General features: G+C 45.0%; 1 protein-coding gene across 1 annotated transcript; it reads left to right on the top strand.

Moving 5' to 3' along the window:
• The first annotated feature begins 4,478 nt into the window (after positions 1-4,478).
• Positions 4,479-21,963, top strand: TWF1 (twinfilin actin binding protein 1). Its single transcript, XM_035128133.2, has 9 exons — positions 4,479-4,616; positions 7,611-7,688; positions 8,838-9,016; positions 10,493-10,588; positions 12,467-12,571; positions 13,623-13,748; positions 14,854-15,004; positions 15,868-15,989; positions 17,302-21,963. The coding sequence occupies exons 1-9, from the start codon at positions 4,592-4,594 to the stop codon at positions 17,470-17,472; spliced, it is 1,053 nt and encodes a 350-aa protein (XP_034984024.1). The 5' UTR covers positions 4,479-4,591; the 3' UTR covers positions 17,473-21,963.
• The last annotated feature ends 56 nt before the right edge of the window (positions 21,964-22,019 follow it).

Genomic DNA, 22,019 nt, shown 5'->3' with positions numbered 1-22,019 from the left:
TCTGGTTAGTCCTCTCCTGGCAAAAGATGCCATTGCTACTGTGATCCATGCCTTGTTACTGTGACGTTAGCCTGCCTCTGAAAGGTCGTCATCTTGTTCAAAACACAGCAGCAAGACTTCCTTGCCCAGCATACCTGAAGGAGCATCTCCACCCTCATCGTTCAGCCCAGACACTGAGGTCCAGTTCTGAGGGTCTTCTGGCGGTTCCCTCATTGCGAGAAGCGAAGTTACAGGGAACCAGACAGAGGGCCTTCTCGGTAGTGGCACCCACCTTGTGGAACACCCTCCCATCAGATGTCAAAGAAATAAACAACTACCTGATTTTTAGAAGACATCTGAAGGCAGCCTTTTTAGGGAAGTTTTTTTTATATTTGATGAATTATTGTATTTTAATCTTTTGTTGGAAGTCACCCCGAGTGGCTGGGGAAACCCAGCCAGATGGGCAGGTTATACATATTATTATTATTATTATTATTATTATTATTATTATTATTACTACTACTATTACTACTACTAAGGTAAAGGTAAAGGGACCCCTGACCATTAGGTCCAGTCGTGACCGACTCTGGGGTTGCGGTGCTCATCTCGCGTTATTGGCCGAGGGAGCCGGCGTATAGCTTCCAGGTCATGTGGCCAGCATGACAAAGCCGTTTCTGGTGAACCAGAGCAGCACATGGAAACGCCGTTTACCTTCCCGCTGTAGCGGTTCCTATTTATCTACTTGCATTTTGATGTGCTTTCGAACTGCTAGGTTGGCAGGAGCTGGGACCAAGCAACGGGAGCTCACCCCATCACAGGGATTCGAACCACCGACCTTCTGATCAGCAAGCCCTAGACTCTGTGGTTTAACCCACAGCGCCACCTGGGTCCCTATATTACTACTACTAGCTAGGACTAATTATACTGAGCATTTTATACGGGGGTTTAATTGTCCTCACTGGTTTCCAGTTTGTTTCTGGATACAATTCCATGGTTGTGTTGACCTATAAAACCCTATAAGCAGCTTAGGTCCTGCCCATCTGAACCTAGGCATCTCCACATAAGCCTGACCGTTTCCTGAAGTTGTCATTGGGCATCCCCCCATTGCAGATCCCTCTAGAGATTAGGCAGGAGGCGATTACTGGAGGAAGGTCCTTTTATGTGCTTCCACATGGGATATGGAACTCCTTCTGAGACATTTAGTCACCCGCTGCTCTTTTCTATTGGGCAAAACTTTTGTATATACAGTATGAGGTTTTGGCTAGGCATCTCAGTCACTGTAATAAAGATGTGGTTTTATGGATTAACTGCATGCTTCCGGGATCCAGAGCTGAAAGAGCCGGGAAACAAAACTGTTGGGCTGACCCCTATAATCACAAAAATAAGGTTAATAAAGATGTGATACTCAACCTTTACAAGCCTAAGACAAGACGCCTCACCTGGAATACCACTGCTTGCTTTCCCTCGGGCAACAAAGTTGATTCTGCTGGCACTTGAACAGATGAGAAACACTGTCACAGCTGAGTAGTCCTACTGAAGGACTGTGGGATGGCATCCAACCAAGTCATACACAGAATAGATTTCTTTAAATCAATGGACAAGTCAGAACATGTCTTAGGCCCTGATTTTCCATTTTCAACAGGGCAGCATTGTAGAGTTCTGTCAGGAAATAGGGAGTGTAGTGAATTTTCCAAACCATAACCTCAAAAAAAAAAAAAACCCTCTGATGAAGTGAACTGCCACCTGCTCCTACATCAACCGGCCTAGTTACTAAATTATTTGGTGGCATTCTGCCTCTGCGCACCTCTCTGTAACTTTGCGGGTGAGACAGGTGACTAAACAGTTTTCTTAGTAGTGCGGCATCTTTTCTGTGAAACTACCTTTATCCACTTTGTAGCTTGATGGCTCCTAGGTGCCAAATATAAATGGGGATGTTTTAATGCTGAGCTTTCATTTCCAGAGAAGTAGCTGTGTTAACCTCTTGCAGCAAAATCAACAAAGAGTAGCCTTAAACCACTGAGCCTAGGGCTTGCCGATCAGAAGGTCAGTGGTTCAAATACCTGTGACAGGGTGAGCTCCTGTTGCTCAGCCCCAGCTCCTGCCAACCTAGCAGTTCGAAAGCACACCAAAGTGCAAGTAGATAAAATAGGTACCACTCCGGCAGGAAGGTAAACGGTGTTTCCATGTGCTGCTCTGGTTCACCAGAAGCGGCTTAGTCATGCTGGCCACATGACCCGGAAGCTGTACGCTGGCTCCCTGGGCCAGTAAAGCGAGATGAGCTCCACAACCCCAGAGTTGTCTGCGACTGGACCTAACGGTGAGGGGTCCCTTTACCTTTACCCTGGTACCTTAAAGACAAATCTATTTCCTATAGCACAGCTTTCATGGGCACTTCATCCAGTGCCTGAGGTGTGATCCTGAATTGCAGGTGCATATATACTGTACATGGTTTGGTGTGGGGATTAAATACAATAAGGTCAGAAGGAAAGGAAATGCAAAGAAGTACAGTTGCTGATTATTACTTTATTAACAGTGACTGTTCACACCCATTCTGACACTGGTAAACTGAACATGTAGGAGATAATGTAGCCAAATCTTGGCCACTGACCGGTATGACCAGTGAGGCTTTACAATGCACCATGGCTGGACCCAGATCAAATTCTGGATCAGCTTAGCCCCTCCCTGGCTCCAAAATGTCCTGTTTGGGTCTTCTGCCAGCTGTTGCCAGCGTGCATCCCTTCAGAAGTTAGAAAAGGATGCTCAGTGGCAGGAAGAAGCCAGTTTAGCTAGCACGGCTGGGACACTTCAATCCAATTCCACACACTCACCGCACAAGGTAGATTTGGATTTCTCCGGGGGTATGATAAAACTGGATTATGCCAATTCAAGTTACAAGTGGCAGTACTGAACCTCGTGATGTATTGGAATTCAGTGGTTTCGTGTTGCAATCTCCCTTTAAAGTTTTGTTCAATGAATGGCCACCTGAAGGTCAGTTACAGAGTGTCCTGGGAGGCTGAGCAGGACCTAATGTCATCAGTCACATGCTCATTTGCCTTTTCATTTCCAATGCAACCAGCCAACAATGCGCCACGAGGCAAACAAGCCATTCTGCATGCAAATGAATAAAAGAACACAAATTTGACATGAGAAACAGCAACACAGAAAAGCCAGTAGGAGAGCATTTCGAATCACGTTGAAATAAATGTGTCTTACTCCTAGTGAGTGACTTAAAACGATAGGGGACTGGCAAAAACAACAAGCCCCTTTTCAAATCAAGGCTGCAATCCTATACCAAACACTTACCTAAAGAGTTGTTTCTTTTTGTCTTCCAATGCATTTCTCACCAATAAAAATATTCAGTGTGGCACGAGCAAATTTTTATTTTTACAGTATGGCCCAGAGAAAAAAGCTTGTGGACCACTGCTGTGGAGAAACTAGCCTCCTGTACAAAAGCAGACCCTCCAAGTGTTTCTGTTTTCCAGGGACAGTCCCAGATTTACAGAAGCCACCTCAGTTCTTATTTGATCCTGGAATGTCCCGCTTTTCCTTAGGACGTCTGTTTTCATCAAAGAAATGTTGGAGGATATGGAGTTCTGTGATGCCCGAACCAAGGAGATAAGTAAATATGCAAATATTAAAAGACACCTGAAGGCAGCCCTGTATAGGGAAGTTTCTTAATGTGTAATATTTTATTGTGTCGTATATAACTTGAAAGCTGCCCAGAGTGGCTGAGGCAACCCAGCCAGATGGAGAGGGTAAAATTGTAATTTATCCTTATCTTTATTCTTAGTTGTTGTTGTAGCAGGAACTTTTTGTCATGGGGGCCTGGAATGGATATACACAATGCTTGAGCTCCCCCCCCAAAAAAAAATCACCTATATCTGTAATCAATAAAGTCGTGGTCATTCCCAATCCAGATCATTGTTCGCTTGAGTTTATTAATCACATTTTACATTTAGCCACTGCGGGGGGGTGGGGAGGGGGGTGGCACTGTGACTGGTCCGAAACAAACAAACTTCGTGGTGAGTTTCCCCACGTTTTTCAAACAAACAAACAAAAAACCCACTGATTATTATTATGGAAGAGAACGTGCCTATTTTCATCGGAGAAAAATTGGAGGAGCTAGGGTTGCCATATTTCAAAAAGTGAATTTTTTTTGGAGGGGGCAAAGTTGTGGATCTTTTTAAATGCAAAATCTAAAGTTTTAGAGCTACTTTTAGGGGAAACCGCCAAAATCTAGACTTCCGACACGTCAGCTCGCGGTGCAACTTGCGCAGGGACCGGGGCATAGCTGCCAAGTTCTCCCTTTTTGGCAGCTACCGGTATTGACCGGGGGCTGCCGGTTTCCATGGACCGGGGCGTAGGAAGAGCACATGGCGGCGGCGGCGGCGGCGGCGACTCTGCCGCTTCTCCGGCGTCTGCAGCCCGAGTCCCGGCGCCGCTGCCTGGCCGGAAGGAGCCTCCGTCGGGGCGAAGGCAAGCGAGGCGCTGAGTGGCGGCGGCGCGTCACGTGCGCGTCCCGGGCCGGTCTACTCGCTCTCTTTCCCCGGCGCCGCCTCCTGCCTTTGCCCCCGGCCCGAGAGGCGGCGGTTCCCGGCGGCTGCTTGGCGTCATGTCCCACCAGACCGGCATCCAAGGTACCGAGCCCCTTCTCGGGTAGCAGAACCCGCGGCTTTCCCCCGGCGCCACTCCCTGGCCCCTTGGCGCTGGATCCTTCCCAATGAATGGCTCCCCGCCTCTCCCTCTTTCTGCCCTGCACGGAGATCGGGCCAAACTTCCGGCGTCTGAATGCAAAAGTAACTTGGAAGGAGCCGGTTCTCCCTTTCCACCCTCACCCTCAACTTCATTGCATCCTAAAGCCCCCCCCCCCCTGCGGAGCCGAAAGGGGAAGGGCGGCGGCGGCGGCGGCGGCTCAGCTTCTGAGCGCGCGCGGAGTGCCTTTCACCGTTTCCAGAATTAGAAGTGCGGCAAGAGGGCCCGAGGGTCATCTAGCCCAACCCCCAGCACTGCAGGAATCTCTTGCCCAACGTGGGATTCGAACCCGCGACCCTGAGACTACAGACTGAGCCACAGTCGTGATTCACCCCCCCCCTACCCACTAGGGGAAGAGGGTCCAAGTCAGTGGGTGTGGATTTCAGATGGCTTGTGCATGCTGCACACGCTCCTTCTTTTAGGATACTCACCGCATGGGAGCAACTCCTGGGGCCGGTGTCGCTTTGCCCCCCCCTCCCATAAAATATTTGAAGGGGCTGCCCCCCATAAGTTGATGTGCATTGCCATTCAAATGCGCCGCGTCTTGTGATCCATTACGCGTGGCGGCGCGGGGCTTACCAGCCCACCCAATATCATATTTAAGTTGGCATTCACCTTAGTTTTTTTTTTAATTGTTTGTTTGCTGCGGACTCAAGTCCAAGGTCCGGGCGACTGAGTCTGATAGTCTGATCCAAATCTGAGGCGGCCTCCTTAGCTAAAGAATAAGAAGGAAACACACAAGCCATCCTGCAAAGCGGAGTTTTTGCCCAGTGCAACGTGCTCAGTTGCCCCTGGGGCGAGGGCGGGCGGGCGACGTGAGCAGATGTCCTCTTCCCGTTAAAGCCGGAGGGGGCGGAGCAGGCTGCCGCTGGCCTCCTTCGACCTGCACCTGCCCGCAGAGTCTGCGACTGGCGTTGCAAGAGCCTGTGCTGCTAAGCGAGGAGCAACGGTGCTGCAAAGTTATTCAACTTTCTCCTGCGTGCTTTGCGCTCCAGAATACCATATATAGGAATACATAACAGCCTGGTCCAGCGTATGTGCATATGTCAAACTGGAAGGAGAACCCACTGACTGTGGGGCTTAACTTCCTCCTAAGAGGAGCCTGATGCAAATGCCCTTGAAATCCCGTAATTCCTAACAGGATCAGGGAGTTTCCAGGTGGTGGTGGTGGTGAGATCAAAGCATAGCTGGGTGAGGTGGAGTTTGGGTGCACAGGCGGAAAAATTCAGAAACTGCTTGTTATTAATTGCTGTGCTTTGTCTTGCTGCAGCGTGGAGAGAAGCTTTGCCAGTTAAATTCCTCCTTTTTTAGATAGGAAAATTAAATAGTGCCAGGGGAAATTACTGCTGTGCAAAAGATACTAGTGCATCTATTGAAAGGCTATTGTGTATCAGTGTTCAGATTAAGACGTGTCATTTGGGCTGTGTGATTAGGATTAGGCATGGTTTTTAATGGGTCTTCTGAAAAATTCCTTCGCTTCCTAGAATGTTCCTCAAAACATTCAAAAGGGAACGACTTATCCCTGCCCAAAGCGGCTTTGTGGAGCTGACACAATTCATTGCTTTTGCTCTCCGTAGCCTAAGGAGGCAAAAGATCAATTTACAGTGGTTGAAGCTCAGTAACATTCACGTGACTCTTTTTGTATGTTAGTTCCTGTAGGAAAATGTATTTACGTTGCTATGCATGACTCATCTATTGATTGTCATAGCTGGGCAATTCAAGGCACTTTTATATATATATATAAAATAACCCTAGGAAATTTGAAGTGATGGGTTGTGGCATCAGTAATTGAGAATGTAATACTAACCCTATTTACCTGGGAGTTAGCCCCATTGCATTCACTAGAATTTACTTCTGAATAGACATGGTTAAGATAGTGCTTGTCAGCTGCAATTCTGTGGTTGCTTACCTGGACACAATCCACAGCACCCTACCTGTAGATAATAAACTGCACTGAAGATAGTGGGGTTTACTTCTGAGTAAGCATGCAAAGGATTGCACTGTAAATATAATGTTGCATTGCTTGGAAGTTCAGTTGAACACTTTACTGCAAACTTTAAGGCAGATACCACTTGGTTTGTTGATCAAAAGGATGCTTATTTTTTTTTAAATGAACAATATATTTTATTGGTCAAACCACTTGGTGTTAAAAATAAATGCAACCTTTTAATTACATGGAGCTTTTCATCAGGAAAGTTAGTTTACTTGCAGGTATCTTTGTCACAAAACCATCCTGGGGATATCAGTGAAAATTGCTCATATTTGTGCACGTCCCCTTGTGACCTTTGTTGATTTGTCTGTTTGATAGAAAGCATTCACCTGTCACCAATCCGCTGTGAATTGCAGATTTACCCGAGTCCACAGCCAATACGCTAAAAAAAATACGCCAGAAAAACGTTGTGCAAACACATCAGATATTGTGGTTAAAGCTTTAGGCTGAGAGTAACATTGTAATGTAACTTTGTTGCATGGCAGCAAAATAAATTTAGTAACACCAAAGGGAATTTAGGTGGCACAATTCCTTGCCTGAACCACTATTTTGATGAACTCCCAATGAAGTCCACATTCTTTGACTTGTATACCACTTTTTACTTCCAAGAGATCTCCTAAGAGGTTTACATATCTCGAGAAAAAAAGTCAATATTTAGGATAACCCACTATTCTGCTGATGGCAGTAAAGGTGCATAGAAAAAGCTGAGAGCTTTTCTTTTCAAATGTCTGCCGAAAAAGAGTAACAAAGATGATGCCCTTACTTTAACGTTTCATAATAGTCTTGGTCTGTAGATCTTCTTTCCACCATGTGTTTCAGCTGTGCTCTATCGAAACCACTTTGTACAAAGTGAATGGGGTCAATCTTCTTTCCTTTTGTATTTTTGCAGCTAGCGGCGAAGTCCAAGAAACCTTTGCTAGAGCCAGAAATGGACAATACAGGTTTTTGAAAATAGTTATTGATAATGGTAAGTGGTTACTTTCCTAACCTCTGGTTTTCATTTACAAAGTTGCATTGAGAAACCAGCATCACTTCCCATCTTGAATATACCATTTCTTGAACCAAGGGCTGCTTGTCAATAGGATTTGCTTAAGTGTTCGCTACCTTAATATTATTTTTGTGGCTAAATAAAATCATAAACATCATTAACAGTGTAAACCTATACATGTCTACTCAGAAGCAATTCCCCCTGCATTCAGTACGGCTTACTTCAAAGTAAGTGAGCATGGGATTGCTGGCTTAGAGTACTTTTTACAATGGTTCACATACGATTTATTGTTTTCTGGTAGGATCTTCCTGTCAGAGTCAAGGAAAACCAGCATTCACCAGTATCTCCTGCTATACTTGTTGCTTTGGGTTGTATCCAGTGCAAGTTCTACTCAGAGTAGATCCATTGAAATTAAGGGCCACCTTAATTAAGGACCACTTACTCCTCTTACCTGAAAGAGGAGGGTATGTAGCTTGGTGGTAGTCATCTCCTCTGCATGAAGAAGATCTCAGGTTCAAAAAAACACCCCAATATCTCCAGGTCCAGGGCTGGAAGAGAACCCTACCTGAAATTATGCAGAGCTGCTCAGGTCAATAAAGAATCTATATCCATATTCACAATATTATTGAGACCTTATAGGCCTGTGTTTTTTCATCTGTCAATCTGAAGTTTGTTCCTTTGATGGGTGACTCTGGCACAGAATTTAAAGTGCTTCCATGATTAGGATTAGGATTTTAAAAGTTTTATAATGTATCTCCAAGGATAAATGCTCAATTTCTTCTTCAGTCCCTTGTATCAATTCTCAATTTCTAAAGGCAAAATTGCATTTCAAATATCTCTTTTTTTTAAAAAAAAAGAAAAAGAAAAGATGAATATTCATATGTATTAGAGAAATATACAATCCTGGCCTAGACACCTAACATTCCAGAGCAAAACAAGCCCTAGTAATTTTTTATGAAAAGATTAAACTTCTGCCTTCCTACCATGCTGTTAATCAAGTGAATTACTCTTTGTATTATTTCTTTACCCTTTTGTACTTAAGCATTTACTTAGTGTACATTCAGCAGATTTCAAAACAAAGTACAGTATCAGTTTTTGCCTGTCATGTACCAACTCTTGTCTTCACAGAACAGCTGACTGTGGGATCAGCAAGACAAGCTGTTGGATCCTGGGAAGCAGATTATGATTCCTTTGTTCTCCCACTCCTTGAAGAAAAGCAGCCGTGTTATATTCTTTATAGATTAGATTCTCAAAATGCCCAAGGATATGAGTGGATCTTTATTGCATGGTCACCAGACCATTCTCCTGTAAGTAATGGAATGAATTATCAAGTGACTTATAAACACAAGTTGAACTTCCAAACCATGATTGACTGTTTTGGGTTTTGTTTTGTTTTTAAAGCACTATTGACTTCATTTTAATCCAGGGGTGGGCAGCTTAAAAAACCCAACTGGTATCAAAGGCCAGCCAGCAATGTTGACCAAACTCTGTACAGCCATACCTTGGGTTTTCGAACAGCTTAGTCCCCGAACAAATCAGCTCCTGAACGGCACAAACCTGGTTTGTGAAATATTTTTGGAAGCCGAATGTCTGACGGGGCTTCCATGGCTTCTGATTGGCTGCAGGAGCTTCCTGCACCCAATCAGAAGCCATGATTTGGTTTTCGAATGTTATGGAAGTTGAACGGATGTCTGGAACAGATTCTGTTCAACTTCCAAGGTACGACTATATTATATTAATACAGAGCTGGGCAATGTGTTCCCCTCCAGATATTGTTAGATTTCCATTTCCCATCAGCCCCGCCAGTATGATAAATGGTTAGGGATGATGGGAATTGTAGTCTGGCAACATCTGTAACAGTTATTTGCTCTCACAAGAAGTGTTCGAGCCTCTTCTTCCCCTACACCCACGTAGCCCCATAGTGCTCACTCACGTGGCTGTGGGCAGTATGGAAATATTTTAACTGTATGGATGAAGCCAGACTTACGAGTCCTGGCTAAGAGACAACCAATTAGGTTGGAGAACACAGTTGATCCCTTGAATGTGATTGTGGCATCCACACCTCTTGCAGTGGAATAACATTCCGGTGCCATGACGTCCTCTATGCCACTTTGTGTGTCTGTAGGGGGATAGTGTCTGTATTGGGATAGTGGTTGAAGGAATGAGATCTTAAAGCACAACAAATACATTTAGGGAATGAAGCTGGTAACATTTGCTGTTTGGTTCCTCTAATGATACAGGGTTTGGTGGTGTTCACAGAGCTTTTATGAGCAGTAAGATGGCCAGTACTTTGGTCACAAATGGTGAACTGAGCTTGCTGGTGAAAATTCACTGGGTTGTACCCAGACCCAACTAAAACACTTTTTGTAGCTGCTATTTAGGCCACAACAAACTCATTGATGCTACCATACAAATACAAAACACAGAATCATATAAAATAGCGATGGCACCATATTTACAAGTTAAAATCAGTTACTGTTGTTTTAAAAAGGGAACATAGGGATCTCCCTATATGGAGACCACTGAGCTTTCCAGCTTAGCAGTGTCTGCAGTGCACTGACAGGTAGTAGTTCTCCAGGTTTCAGGTGGGTCAGTCCCAGCTATACCTGGAGATGCCAGGGATTGAACCTGAAACCTTCTACATGCAAAGCAGATGCTCTGCCTCTGAGCTGTGGTTGTAGCTTGTCACAGCAGAAAGAAAGGCCCAGTGGTTTTATGCCTTTTTTTGCCCGTAACATCCATTTATCTGGCTTCAAAGGCAAAAATCAATCTTCTCTCGGCAGGTTCGTCAGAAAATGTTGTATGCAGCTACCCGGGCAACCCTGAAGAAAGAATTTGGAGGCGGGCATATTAAAGACGAAGTGTTTGGAACCAACAAGGTGTGTATTCTGCTGAGGGTTTTGCTTCTGAGTGGCACCTCGGAAGCAATATCTCTTCCATTTCCATGTGGCAACTGAAGTCCACTAAGTCCTGTGCAGGCATTATAGGGAATAAGAAGCAGGGCTGTGCTGCCGAACTCTGCTCTCAGCATCATGCGCCCCCCTGACATAGATCATAGAATGGTAGCGTTGGAAGGGACCCTGAGGATCATCCAGTCCAACCCCTTGCAATGCAGGAATATGCAGCTGCCCCATACTGGGATCGAACCTGCAACCTTGGCGTTATCAGCACTGTGCTCTAACCAACTGAGCTATCAGTGTGTGCATCATGCACGTCCATCAGGAAGGGGTCTTTGTATCTCTAGCTGTACATACAGCTGGTCACACCAAAGCCTCCTCCTTACAGATGCTTGTGCTGCGTGCATGGACATCAGGAAAATAGTCTGTTGTGTTGGGACTACTCCGTAGCAATGCCACTCCTATGTTTACCACAGGATAGCTTTAAAAGGGGATTAGACAAATTCACGGAAATCAAGGCTCTCAATGGCTACTAGCCATGATGACTAGAATAGAATACTTTATTACGGTCAAAGACCAGCTCTTCTAAAAATCCATTTGGAAGAACAGTTCCAAGGAACATAACATACATGTGACACTTTATACAACAATAAAATTGATATTTGTAAATGCAATGCACATGGGAATACTTAAAACTTAAAAAGCTGCCACAGAGAACTGGGCCTAGGTCACTCGGGGAACTGTATTTTGGGACGTTCAGGCGGGCTGGTTATTCTCAGGAGAAAGTCTGTGTCTGCATATCTGGATGCAGAATCTGGCGACCGTCCTGATTATCTTCTGGTCTTTGCCTAGCAGGAACAGGTCGTATATTTGCTTTTCTGCGAGGCCTACTAACCTCGCCAGTATGGGATCCAGGATCTCCCTCCGTGCCTCTTCATAGAAGGGGCATCTGAAGAAAAGGTGCTCTGGGCTTCCTATTTCCCTCAATGGGCAGGCACAGAGTCTTTGAGCATATGGGATTTTTTTCTATGATCCTTCCAAAACAGGCGTGGGCAAGGCCGCGCTTCTGGCAAGTGTGCAAGCCCTTCTTACATTTTTTGATAAGAGAAAGGAGAGGTAGCCTGCTGGAGTGGCTATGTGTCTCTTGATTTCTCCAGCTTTATATTCAGGGCATCTTGAGCAGTCCTGTTGTCTCTCAATATCTATGAGTCTTTGCCTGACCGTGGCTTTTGCTTGGCCCAATCCCAAACTTAGAAGGGCTTGGGGAGCAAAGCCCATTTTCTGGAGAGTGTTCAGGACTGCTAACTGCCAGCTGGACTGGAACTGGTCACAGAGGATCAATGGAGCTATTCCTTGGGGGAGCAGATTTAAAGTCAGACATTTGTAGATTGATGATAGGCAGATTAAAGCCTCCACTCTCATTATTCCTATTTCAAGTCTGACCCATGCGTTCAAAACGCATCTGGGGACATGTAGGAGGGCTCTGAGAAATTTGGATTGTTTGCGCTCCAAGCCATGATGACTATGTTCTGCCTCCACTGTCAGTTGCATTATACGTCGGAATGCCAGATTCTGGGAACCGCAGGTGGGCAAAAGCTTGCTCCACTCAGGTCCAGCCTTTAAGCTTCCTGCAGGCAGGAAGGAGTTGGTTGCCCACTATGAAAACAGGATGCTGCACTCAATGGGTCCTTGGCCTGATCCAGCAGGCTTATCCTACATTCTTAACACAGGAGCCAAAAAGGCCCACATAGTGCTGTCATAAAGCTGCGCTTACAGCCATGAGGTCCCAAGTTGGGAGGCCTCAGAAGAGAATTTGGAAACGCAGGGGAAACGGCTGGGTTTTTTTTTGTGTGTTCGCAGGATGATGTTTCGCTGAACGGTTACCAAAAGTACTTGGTAACTCAGTCCTCGCCTGCCCCTCTGACCGCAGCCGAAGAAGAACTCCGACAGATCAAGATTAATGAGGTATTGCACCTAGGCTTGGGAGCCAGGCATTTCCACAAAGCAGAAGGAAAGACAAGTGTATTGTAGGTCAAATTGCGAAATAATTTCGAGAGCCTACCAGGGTGGGTGGGGGCAGTGGCGGAGGAACCGTCTCCGGCACCTGGGGCAGGACGCTGAGGGGCAGGGCAAACCGCCCTGCAGTGCATGCACAATGTCCGTATGGACTGCACACATGTGGCATCCCATATGGATGCTTGCATGGACGGCGTGCACGCATGGCAGCCCGTACGGACGACATGTGAGGGGCGCCCATACTAACTGTGCACACTCGCTTGGCTGCTTTACAGCTGGGGGGGCAGCGTGCCATCTTGTCACCCCCCTATGTGGTGCCCGGGGCAGACCACCCCCTCCGCCCTCCCTTTGTACGCCCCTGGGTGGGGGCTGCTTCTAGTCCTTATTACTTTGTCCATAAACATCAGCACAAAGAAAGCATCTCCCAGGTATGGCTTGGCTTCGAATATCTGTGACTGTTTATGCTTTGAGGGAAAGAATTTCTTCCAAGGCCCGCTATAAAACAGTAGCCACGAGCACTAATTTAAGGAATTAAAATTTGCCACACTATAACCTGCATACATTTGTTGAGTTGGTGAAGAAAGGAAAATGAGGGTCTTACAGCAGCCCTAGAATCTCTCCTCCAAAAGTTGTGAAAAGAAAAAAAAGTTTTTCTGGTGTCTACCAGCCCATCCACTTATTATTCCACATAAGTTATTTGCATTTAAACAAATCCCCTATTTTTCTGTGTCTCTCACACAGAGAGAGAGACAAACATTCCACTCTCCTGTGTGAACCCTATTTGGCACACTGCTGTTTCCTTTTTGTGAAGAAAACCCTCTTAAAGCCTCATTAAGAAATAAAGGTTTTGATGAGTGCAGAACAGTTTAAAGTTCAAGATTAGGATCCTCCTCTCTTTTGCATATGAATTTTCCACGGCTAGACTTTGTGTGGAGCACGAACAGGAGTCTCTAAGTGTCACCTTTTTCAAGCTGCTTTGCTCTCCTGTTTTTCTTTTCAGGTACAAACTGACGTCAGTGTTGACACTAAGCACCAGACTCTACAAGGTGTAGCATTCCCTATAGCTAAAGAAGCCCTCCAGGCACTGGAAAAACTGAAAAACAAGCAGCTTAACTATGTGCAATTGGTGAGTACGCAGTTTCATCCTTTGAACATTACGAGCATACAGGTTTCTCATTCTTGTTTGTGGAAATAGAAAAGGGACTCTGTTCTTAAAATTCCACATCTTATTACAAGCCGGATTTCTTATTAAAAGTCTGGGTGGTGAACAGTTTGCCTCAATGGGCCCAGATCCTTATCAGGATCAAATTTCATCAGTGAGTGTCATTTTGCCATCACATGATTGACAGGTGGGCGGGGCTGCCCACCTGCCACAATTCCTCTTTGTGGGATCCCCACCTGGGAATCACATTGTGCTGGGAATCACAAGTGCTGGCACTTTGGGAAGATCTGAGCATCGAGCTAGCAAATTGATTCTCTCTTCCCTCCCATGGAAATGGAGTGGGGGAAACAAGGCTGGAGTTTGCAAGTGACAGCAGTGAGCGGGGCTCTTCCACTTTGCTGCTTTTGCATGCAGAATGTAGTTTTATTTCTCTCCTCTGCAGGGCCGTCTCAAGCACGTCGGGCGCCCTGGCGCCGTGGTGCGGAGATCGCTCCGGTGCTCCCGCCCCGCTCCGTTTCTTGCCGCGGCTGGAGGGCGGGCGCAGCGTGCAGCATGGTTTTCGTGCGGCACCCCCCTACCGGGCCGGCACCCTGGCAGCCCGCGCCACCCAGACTACCCCTAGAGCTGGCCCTGTTCCATGTGACAGGGGTGAGAGAAAAAGCTGTGTTTTGTAAGCAAAAGTAGCAAAGCAGAGAAGCCCCACTATTGCTGTCACTTGTAAACATCCATACCAAGCAGGTTCAGCCTCTCTTTTCATCAGTAGGTGGGGGGGGAGAGGAAGGTGGGCAATCCTGCTTAGTGCTGAGTTCAGTTGTGCAAGAAAGCTCTCCCTTCTCATCTGCAGAAGCTGGGGGTAGAATTCCGCCAAGCTGTGGATTCCAAAAGCGCTATTTGAAGCATTTCCCCTTCTTCTTTCAGTGAAGGAGGTGGTTGCTTCAGAGTGTCGTAGGGCCAAGATCAGTCCACAAGATGGATACTTCCCCCACCCCTATTCTAGCAGTATTTTGCTTGAAACAGACCGGCTTTTGCTACGCGTCTTAATTCCAACCAATATTATGTGTGCTAACAGCAAATTGATATGAAAAATGAAACTATCGAACTGGCTAGTACACTCCCAACGGAGCTGAAGGACTTGCCGAAAAGAATTCCAAAGGACTCGGCACGGTACCATTTTTTCCTGTACAAACATTCCCACGAAGGAGACTACTTGGAATCAATAGGTATGCAAGTATTTCTGTGTATGAACTTGATTAGGTCTTTAAAGCAGCAAGATTGATTGGAGGACTATATATATATATATGTATATATAAATGTAAAAATTGTGAAAGTGTGGGCTCCAGTTTTCTCCGCAACCGCTTGACCGATCGTCCTGAAATTTTGACACAACGATCCAGCCCACTCCCCGAGTGTTCCTAGAAAAAAAATCCCTCAGAACTCACACCTGCGCAGGTACAGACCTCTTTTTCAACAAAGTAAAACAGCGCCCTCAAGTGCATTTCCTCCGACAGTACACCCCCTCCCTTCCTGTGAAATCTACACCACACCCACAAACCCCACCTCCACCATGAGATCCACCACTCACAAACATCCATCCGGCAGAGGTATTGAAGACCTCAGCAGAACTGAAAACAGGCCTTTTACAGCAACAAGGCCCAACATTGCCAAGTGGAGGTAGGGGCCTGCCTGGGGGGGGATGGGGGCCCGAATAGAGGGCAGGGATAGGTCACAACAGGGTGGGGGGAGACACAGGGATGAAACCTGCCCTCTCCACAGTATCTCGCCTCCGCTCAGGGGTACTCTGAGGCTCAGGGGGATCTGAAGTGGGGCTACCGGTATTACCCTCCATCTCACAGACTAACACACAGCAACGCGTGCAGGGCCAGCTAGTGTATAATACATATGTGTGTGTGTGTGTGTGTATAGATAGATATAGATAGATAGATAGATAGATAGATAGATAGATAGATATTGATATTGTCCTCCAGTCTTAGAAAGGAAGTGTTTAATCATTCCATCTTTGCAACAAGTCTTATTAAAGGATTATATTTGGAATAATCTCTCACCACTTGAAACATTTCTGCAGTTTTTATCTACTCCATGCCGGGCTATATGTGCAGTATACGAGAACGGATGCTCTACTCTAGCTGCAAGAGTCCTCTTCTAGAAATTGTAGAAAGACAACTGTGGATGCAGATCATCAGAAAGGTAAGGGGGTTGCTTAATTTTTGTGCTGTGCCATCCCACAGATGTAGGTCCCTGTATGCTTGTGCTTCTCATTTAATTTTACCTGAGAGATGGATGGAACAGACAGTGGTGAGCGCTGCTGCACAAACACTGTACACGTACAGAAATGCAGGGGTATGGAACACAAATTTGGATTGGCGTGCCAAATATTGGGTTCCCCCATTTTTGGCATATTGTTTCACCAGCAGGCTAGGCCTGCTCAGCTGTCAATGAGCTGCCATCACTATGATGCAAGGTGATCCATTTTTCCTATGGATAACTAGATGCACCTATGTCCATTGACTTCAATAGACTTAGGTGCACCTAATCCTGCAGAGTGCAGAGGATTGGACTGCATTTTTTAAAGTATTATCCTTTTTATTCTTTGTTAGCCAAGTTTAACCAATTTAAAATAACCACTAGTTAACTCTGATCCACCAATAGATGGTTCTGCATGTTATTTCATACAGTACCATTTATAGCCATGTAGGGGGAAAAAATCAGTTATATTTTATTAAATTTCAACATTTTAAGCATATACAGTCAAAACACAATTTTGTATTTTCTCTCATTTTTGTGGACTTCCTACCTCTTTTCCCATGGAGTTGTTGTTTCCTTCCTTCTGCTGCACCCTATCTTCTATCTAAGTACTTTGGTTGCACATAGCTCAAATCCTGCTTGCCAGTTCATCATACTTCTTCTTTGGCAATCACTCGTAGCCGAGTAAGATTGTCTTCCATAAACACGGTTTTAACAATGGATCTGTAAGTGACTGTGGAGGCCAATTCTGGATCCACATGTCCTTCCACAGTGGGGACATTGGTTTCCAGGCGGGAGTTGATCACGGTGTGGATTTGCCAAGCATGCCTTCCTCTTAGCACGTTTCTTCCTTGCGTCCTGAGATCGAGTTTCTTCAAAGCCCATGACACCTTTGGTAAAGGCTGTTCTCCAACTGGAGCACTCGCAGGCCAGTGTTTCCCAGTTGTCCGTGTTTATACTACATTTTTAAAGATTTGCCTTGAGACAGTCTTTAAACCTCTTTTGTTGACCACCAGCATTACGCTTTCCATTTTTAAGTTCGGAATAGAGTAGTTGCTTTGGAAGACGATCATCAGGCATTCTTTAAATAGTCTGAAAAAGGCATCCATTCTTTGTAAAACACTCTGCCATGCATCAGTATACACACTGACTTTGTGTTTCTTTGGATCAGAGTCATAAGGTGTATGAAACTGTCAGCAGTGCAGGGACCGACTCCTTAACCTTTACCCTTATGCTTCATTTCCAAATCACTTAGATTGAAATCGGCGATGGGGAAGAGTTAACTGCCGACTTCCTTTATGAAGAAGTTCATCCCAAGCAACATGCACACAAGCAGAGTTTTGCCAAGCCGAAAGGACCCGCAGGCAAAAGGGGCATCCGAAGGCTGATCAGGGGCCCGGCAGAAGCCGAAACACCTACTGACTAAATGCAGCACCGGGAACAGAAGCATTGCGGTGGGCGGTAGGGAACCCACCCTAGCCTTTAGAAATGAACTGAAAGCATTCCACACCCCTTTTTTTCCAGAATAAGGTGACTCGTGATTTTTCACTGCACTTACACGCCACCTTAGATGATACAAGGTCCACAGCCTGTGGTTGTAATGAATTGGGTTCAACTAAAACTAGAAGCTTCTATAAGGTTAATTCTAATATGAATTAATATCATAGCCTTACAGTTCAACACTACGCTATATGTAGCATATAGAGGTCTGAAGTCAGTTTAGTGACAACATAAAATGGATCATTAGCTAGATATTGAATTTTTTTCTCTTGCATTATCTACTTTTGGGGGGCTGCTGCTTTAGAATAAAAATTGGCAGGACTGGGCCCTGTTTTTCTCCATTGTAGAAAGACAGGGGAAGTACAAACAGTGCAATATTTTATTCCACTCTTTTCATACCATGATCCTAAACATTTATTTGGAAGCAAGTTCCGTTGAGATCAATGGGCCTTTATTCCAACTAGACTTTTAAGATCTGGCTGCCACTAGACTGAAACCTGACTCATTTGATACAGGGACCCAAAATTATATTCTTTGTAGCCTTCTAACAATACATTTCTGGTTTTCTGAGAGAATAACACTTTTTTTTTTTACATAAATCATGTTTGGCAATAAGGTTAAGCACTACATTAAAAAAGATGTGATTCTGTAAGGAACACCAATGCTATGAAATAAGAGTTTTCACCATCCAAATCATTCCAATCTAATTAAATTATGAAAGCTGCTGTGGTGTGATTGACTCTCAGTTCTGGCCCGGTTCACAAGCAAACCATTAAGTGTATCCTCATGCGTTTCTTGCATCTAAGTAAAGATGTTCTCCAGGCAACAGGTATGAAATTATTAAATGGTTGCAGTCTGAGTCAAACTAATATATTTAGGTAGAGGAAGCAAGCCTTTCCCAGCTGGTTTAATGCAATCGAACTAAGCAGAAACTATGTTTCTGTTGAACAACAGCCACAGCTGATGCAAACCATGAATAACTGCTTCCCAGTAAGTGAACAGTTAAAGCACACATGGTTACCATCTTAGCTTTCTATGTTAAATAATCTGTGCTTCTTTCTGAGGTCCCCAAATGTTTATCTCCCAGCCATTTTTAGCAGTTTGTTTTGGAAGTAAATTCTATTGAATTCACTAGGGCTTTATGTAACCGACGTTCCCTGTCTTAGTTGGTCTTTCTTAACCTTCAAGATCACTAAACTGCTTCCGTGGCTCTTTGTCTTTCTCTCCCAGTATAAGTGGTAGGCGAGAGCTTGTTTTCAAGGAAACAATTTGTTTAAATTTAAAAGGTTGCGGGAAAGAAAGCGTTTCACCTTTCCGTGGAACTTTTGTAGATCACTGTTAATCACAAACACTTGGCTCTCTTGTAATGTCAGCATATTAATCATAGCTGCCAAGTTTTCGCTTTTCTCGCGAGGAAGCCTATTCAGCATAAGGGAAAATCCCTGTAAAAAAGGGATAACTTGGCAGCTATGTATTAATACCGCTCCACTGTGATCATTGCTGTGATCAGTTCTAAACACTTCCTTACCGGAATAACAAAAGGACTGAGTTGTGAGCTAATTTGGATGGCAACCTTCCACCACTGCTGTAGATCAAGAATGGTGATGCTGGGGTTCTTCAAATGTTGGCCTCCTGGCTCCCTTATCCCTGACCTATAGCCAAGCTGTTTGGGACTGAAGGGCGTTGGAATCCAATGAAATCCAGAGGACCACAGATTCCCCATCTCTGCTGTCCATTTTTCCAGGTTCAATGCAGGAGTAGCCCACCAGATGCTGGGACTCCAACTCCTACCAGCCCCAGCTAACATGACCAATAGTGAGAGATGATGGGAACTGTACTCCAACAACACATGGAGCATGCCGTGTTGGTTACTCCCTGAAATGAAGACATTGCATCTTACTTTGGTTGTGCTAGGGGAATAGTTCCCTCTTTACAGTAGCAGCATAGCTTGCTTCTCCTCCCAAAATGCTCCAATAAATTTGAACCCAGGGGAGCTGGTAGAACATACCTGTCAAGTTCCTGTGGGTGAAATAAGGGACCGGACCAGAAGTAGCAGACCGGAAGTAGCGCTGCTGCCATTTTGGAACTGGGTGGAGCATGCTCAGAAGCGACTTTTGATGCTGCTTTGCCCAGTTCCAAAATGGCCGTCACGCCAGAATAAACCGGGGGAAAACAAAAAAAAACCCCGTTTTTTCAGCTGGGAACAGCTAGAAAAACGGGGGTTTCCCAGGGAATATGGGAGACTTGGCAGCTATGTGGTAGAAGGACTTGAGAACTTCACTTCCTGTCCTAAAAGGGCATTGGCTGGAACGATGAGATTGCGGCTATGCTCTTTTGGCAACATGGAACTGCCACAAATGAAAAGCGGCGTAGGCTCCTTGTGGTAAAACAGAATGGGGGGAAATCTGAAACGTGCCTTCTGTTGCATATTTTAACACATGCACCACTAGTCGGTTTTGCATAGTGAGTTGCTGTAGATTATGCAAACGTCTTTTAACTGCACAAATATTGCTAATCTTTTCCATGGAACAAATGGTGTACAAAGGAGATGATTTGTAACTAAGCATCCCACGTCCAACCCTAATACTTTTGTCTTTTGCAGCCCATGACAAATAGCACATTGTTCTTAGTTGTTATCTTCTCAAGACAAGCAGGCGTTGTTGGCATTCGTGCAACAAGAAAACTGCTGTAGAAGGGTAGTTCAAGCAATCTAAGAGGCTGTTTCAGCAGGAGCACGGAGTGCATGAAATGTGGCCGCACTTAACCATTAGGGATACGTTATTCTGAAAATAGCCAAGGGTCTTATCACTGGGGTGGGTCAAACTGACTGCACAATTGATAGGGGTCGGGTGAGGGCCTTTCCTCTTTCCTGTCCCTGTGACAGTGGAACAAAGAGAACCACTTCCCAAGCACAACATTCCAGTGGATCCTGACTCCTGAAAAGGATCATCTCTTTGCCCTCGCCCTCAAAATCCATACCAGCGCCACTTCATGCCAGGTCTAAATGGGCCCAGATTCCTCACTGCTGCGCTACCCCTTGTGACATGTGTTCTAGGCTAGCCCAGCGATGAAAAAACTCGCTTCCCTCTATGGCCCCAAATACATTATTATTATTTATTAAATTTGTATACCACCCTTCATCTGTAGCTCTCACAGCACAGAAATACAAGACAAAAATACACAACAAGAACAAAACAATAACTCCCCAATCTTCTCTTAGTGTTTTTAAGTGTCAGGTGTAACTTCAGCCTGAACACAGCAGAGTTTGTGCAGGTTTTTCCGGAAGCTTCTGGCGGTAACTTAAATGACTAGACGTCTGGACGCAGAGTAAACTATACACAGGATTTATTAAAATAAAAGAAATCCAGAGTTTCTATGTACAACTTTAGAACTCAAAAACAAAGTAAATCCTTTCCTCTCTCTCTCACACACACACAACCGATACAGCACCTCTCCTCCTACACTGACCACACTCACCACACCACACACTGTGCTAGCTTTCTCTGATAACAGGTCTCAGTGCTGATCTCAACCAATGAGAGCGCAGTTACTATGGGAGAAGTAGACCTTGGCTTTCTGCCCAATGTTAATTGCTTGTCCTAGAGTTGATTGTGTGAAGAAGCAATCTGATGGTTTCTCATGCTACTAATTTAGCAAAACCCGAACATCTTCCCTCCCCCAAGCATATTTAAAAGGATATAGGATGTTAGTCAGCCAAAGACCTGGATAAAAAGGAATGTTTCTGCCTAGAACCTAAAGGTGTATAATGGAGGCACCAGGCAAACCTCCTTGGGGAGAGCATTCCACAAACAGGAAGCCACTGCAGAGAAGGCCAGTTCTTGTGTTACCACCCACTGGACCTCTTGTGAAGGAGGCACATGAAGAAGGGCCTCAGAAGATGATCTCAGGGTCCAGGTAGGTTCATATGGAGAGAGTCGTTCATTGAGGTCTTGCAGTTCTGTTTATGAGGCTTCTGCTAGGATGGCTTCTGCTCTTCTCTGTGCTGTTCTCCACTGCCTGCCATGTATTTACCTGGCCACACAAAGGCACAGTAAGTGCATCATTTCACCCACTGCAACGTTGAGTTTCTGTCCTGTAATTTCTCACCTGATGTATCTTCATGCTGTAATCAATGAGTCTCAAGACCAAAATAAAATCTACTAGGAAAGCATGCCAGGGATGAAATTTACTCAGGGTTGATCAATGTAGAATGTCTGTTAATTAAATATTAACATACTAGGAGATGGGCAGTGAATATCTTAGAATTTTTTTTGCAAAATAATTTATGGAATAAACTTGCTTTGAAAAAGAGATATATGCGGTTCGACTAAAGTATTGAATAAACTGATTTTGATTATAGGTACTTATGTTCATCTTTTAGATGTTATCTTCTGGCTGAATAAATGAATTCTTTCATCACCTACTTTGAATTTATAAAGGCTCTCGAGTCACTGTCTCATAAATATACTGTAT

Source organism: Zootoca vivipara, chromosome 10 (genome assembly GCF_963506605.1).
Source record: "Zootoca vivipara chromosome 10, rZooViv1.1, whole genome shotgun sequence".
Lineage (NCBI taxonomy): Eukaryota > Metazoa > Chordata > Lepidosauria > Squamata > Lacertidae > Zootoca > Zootoca vivipara.
This window is presented reverse-complemented; position numbering and strand designations above follow the sequence as displayed.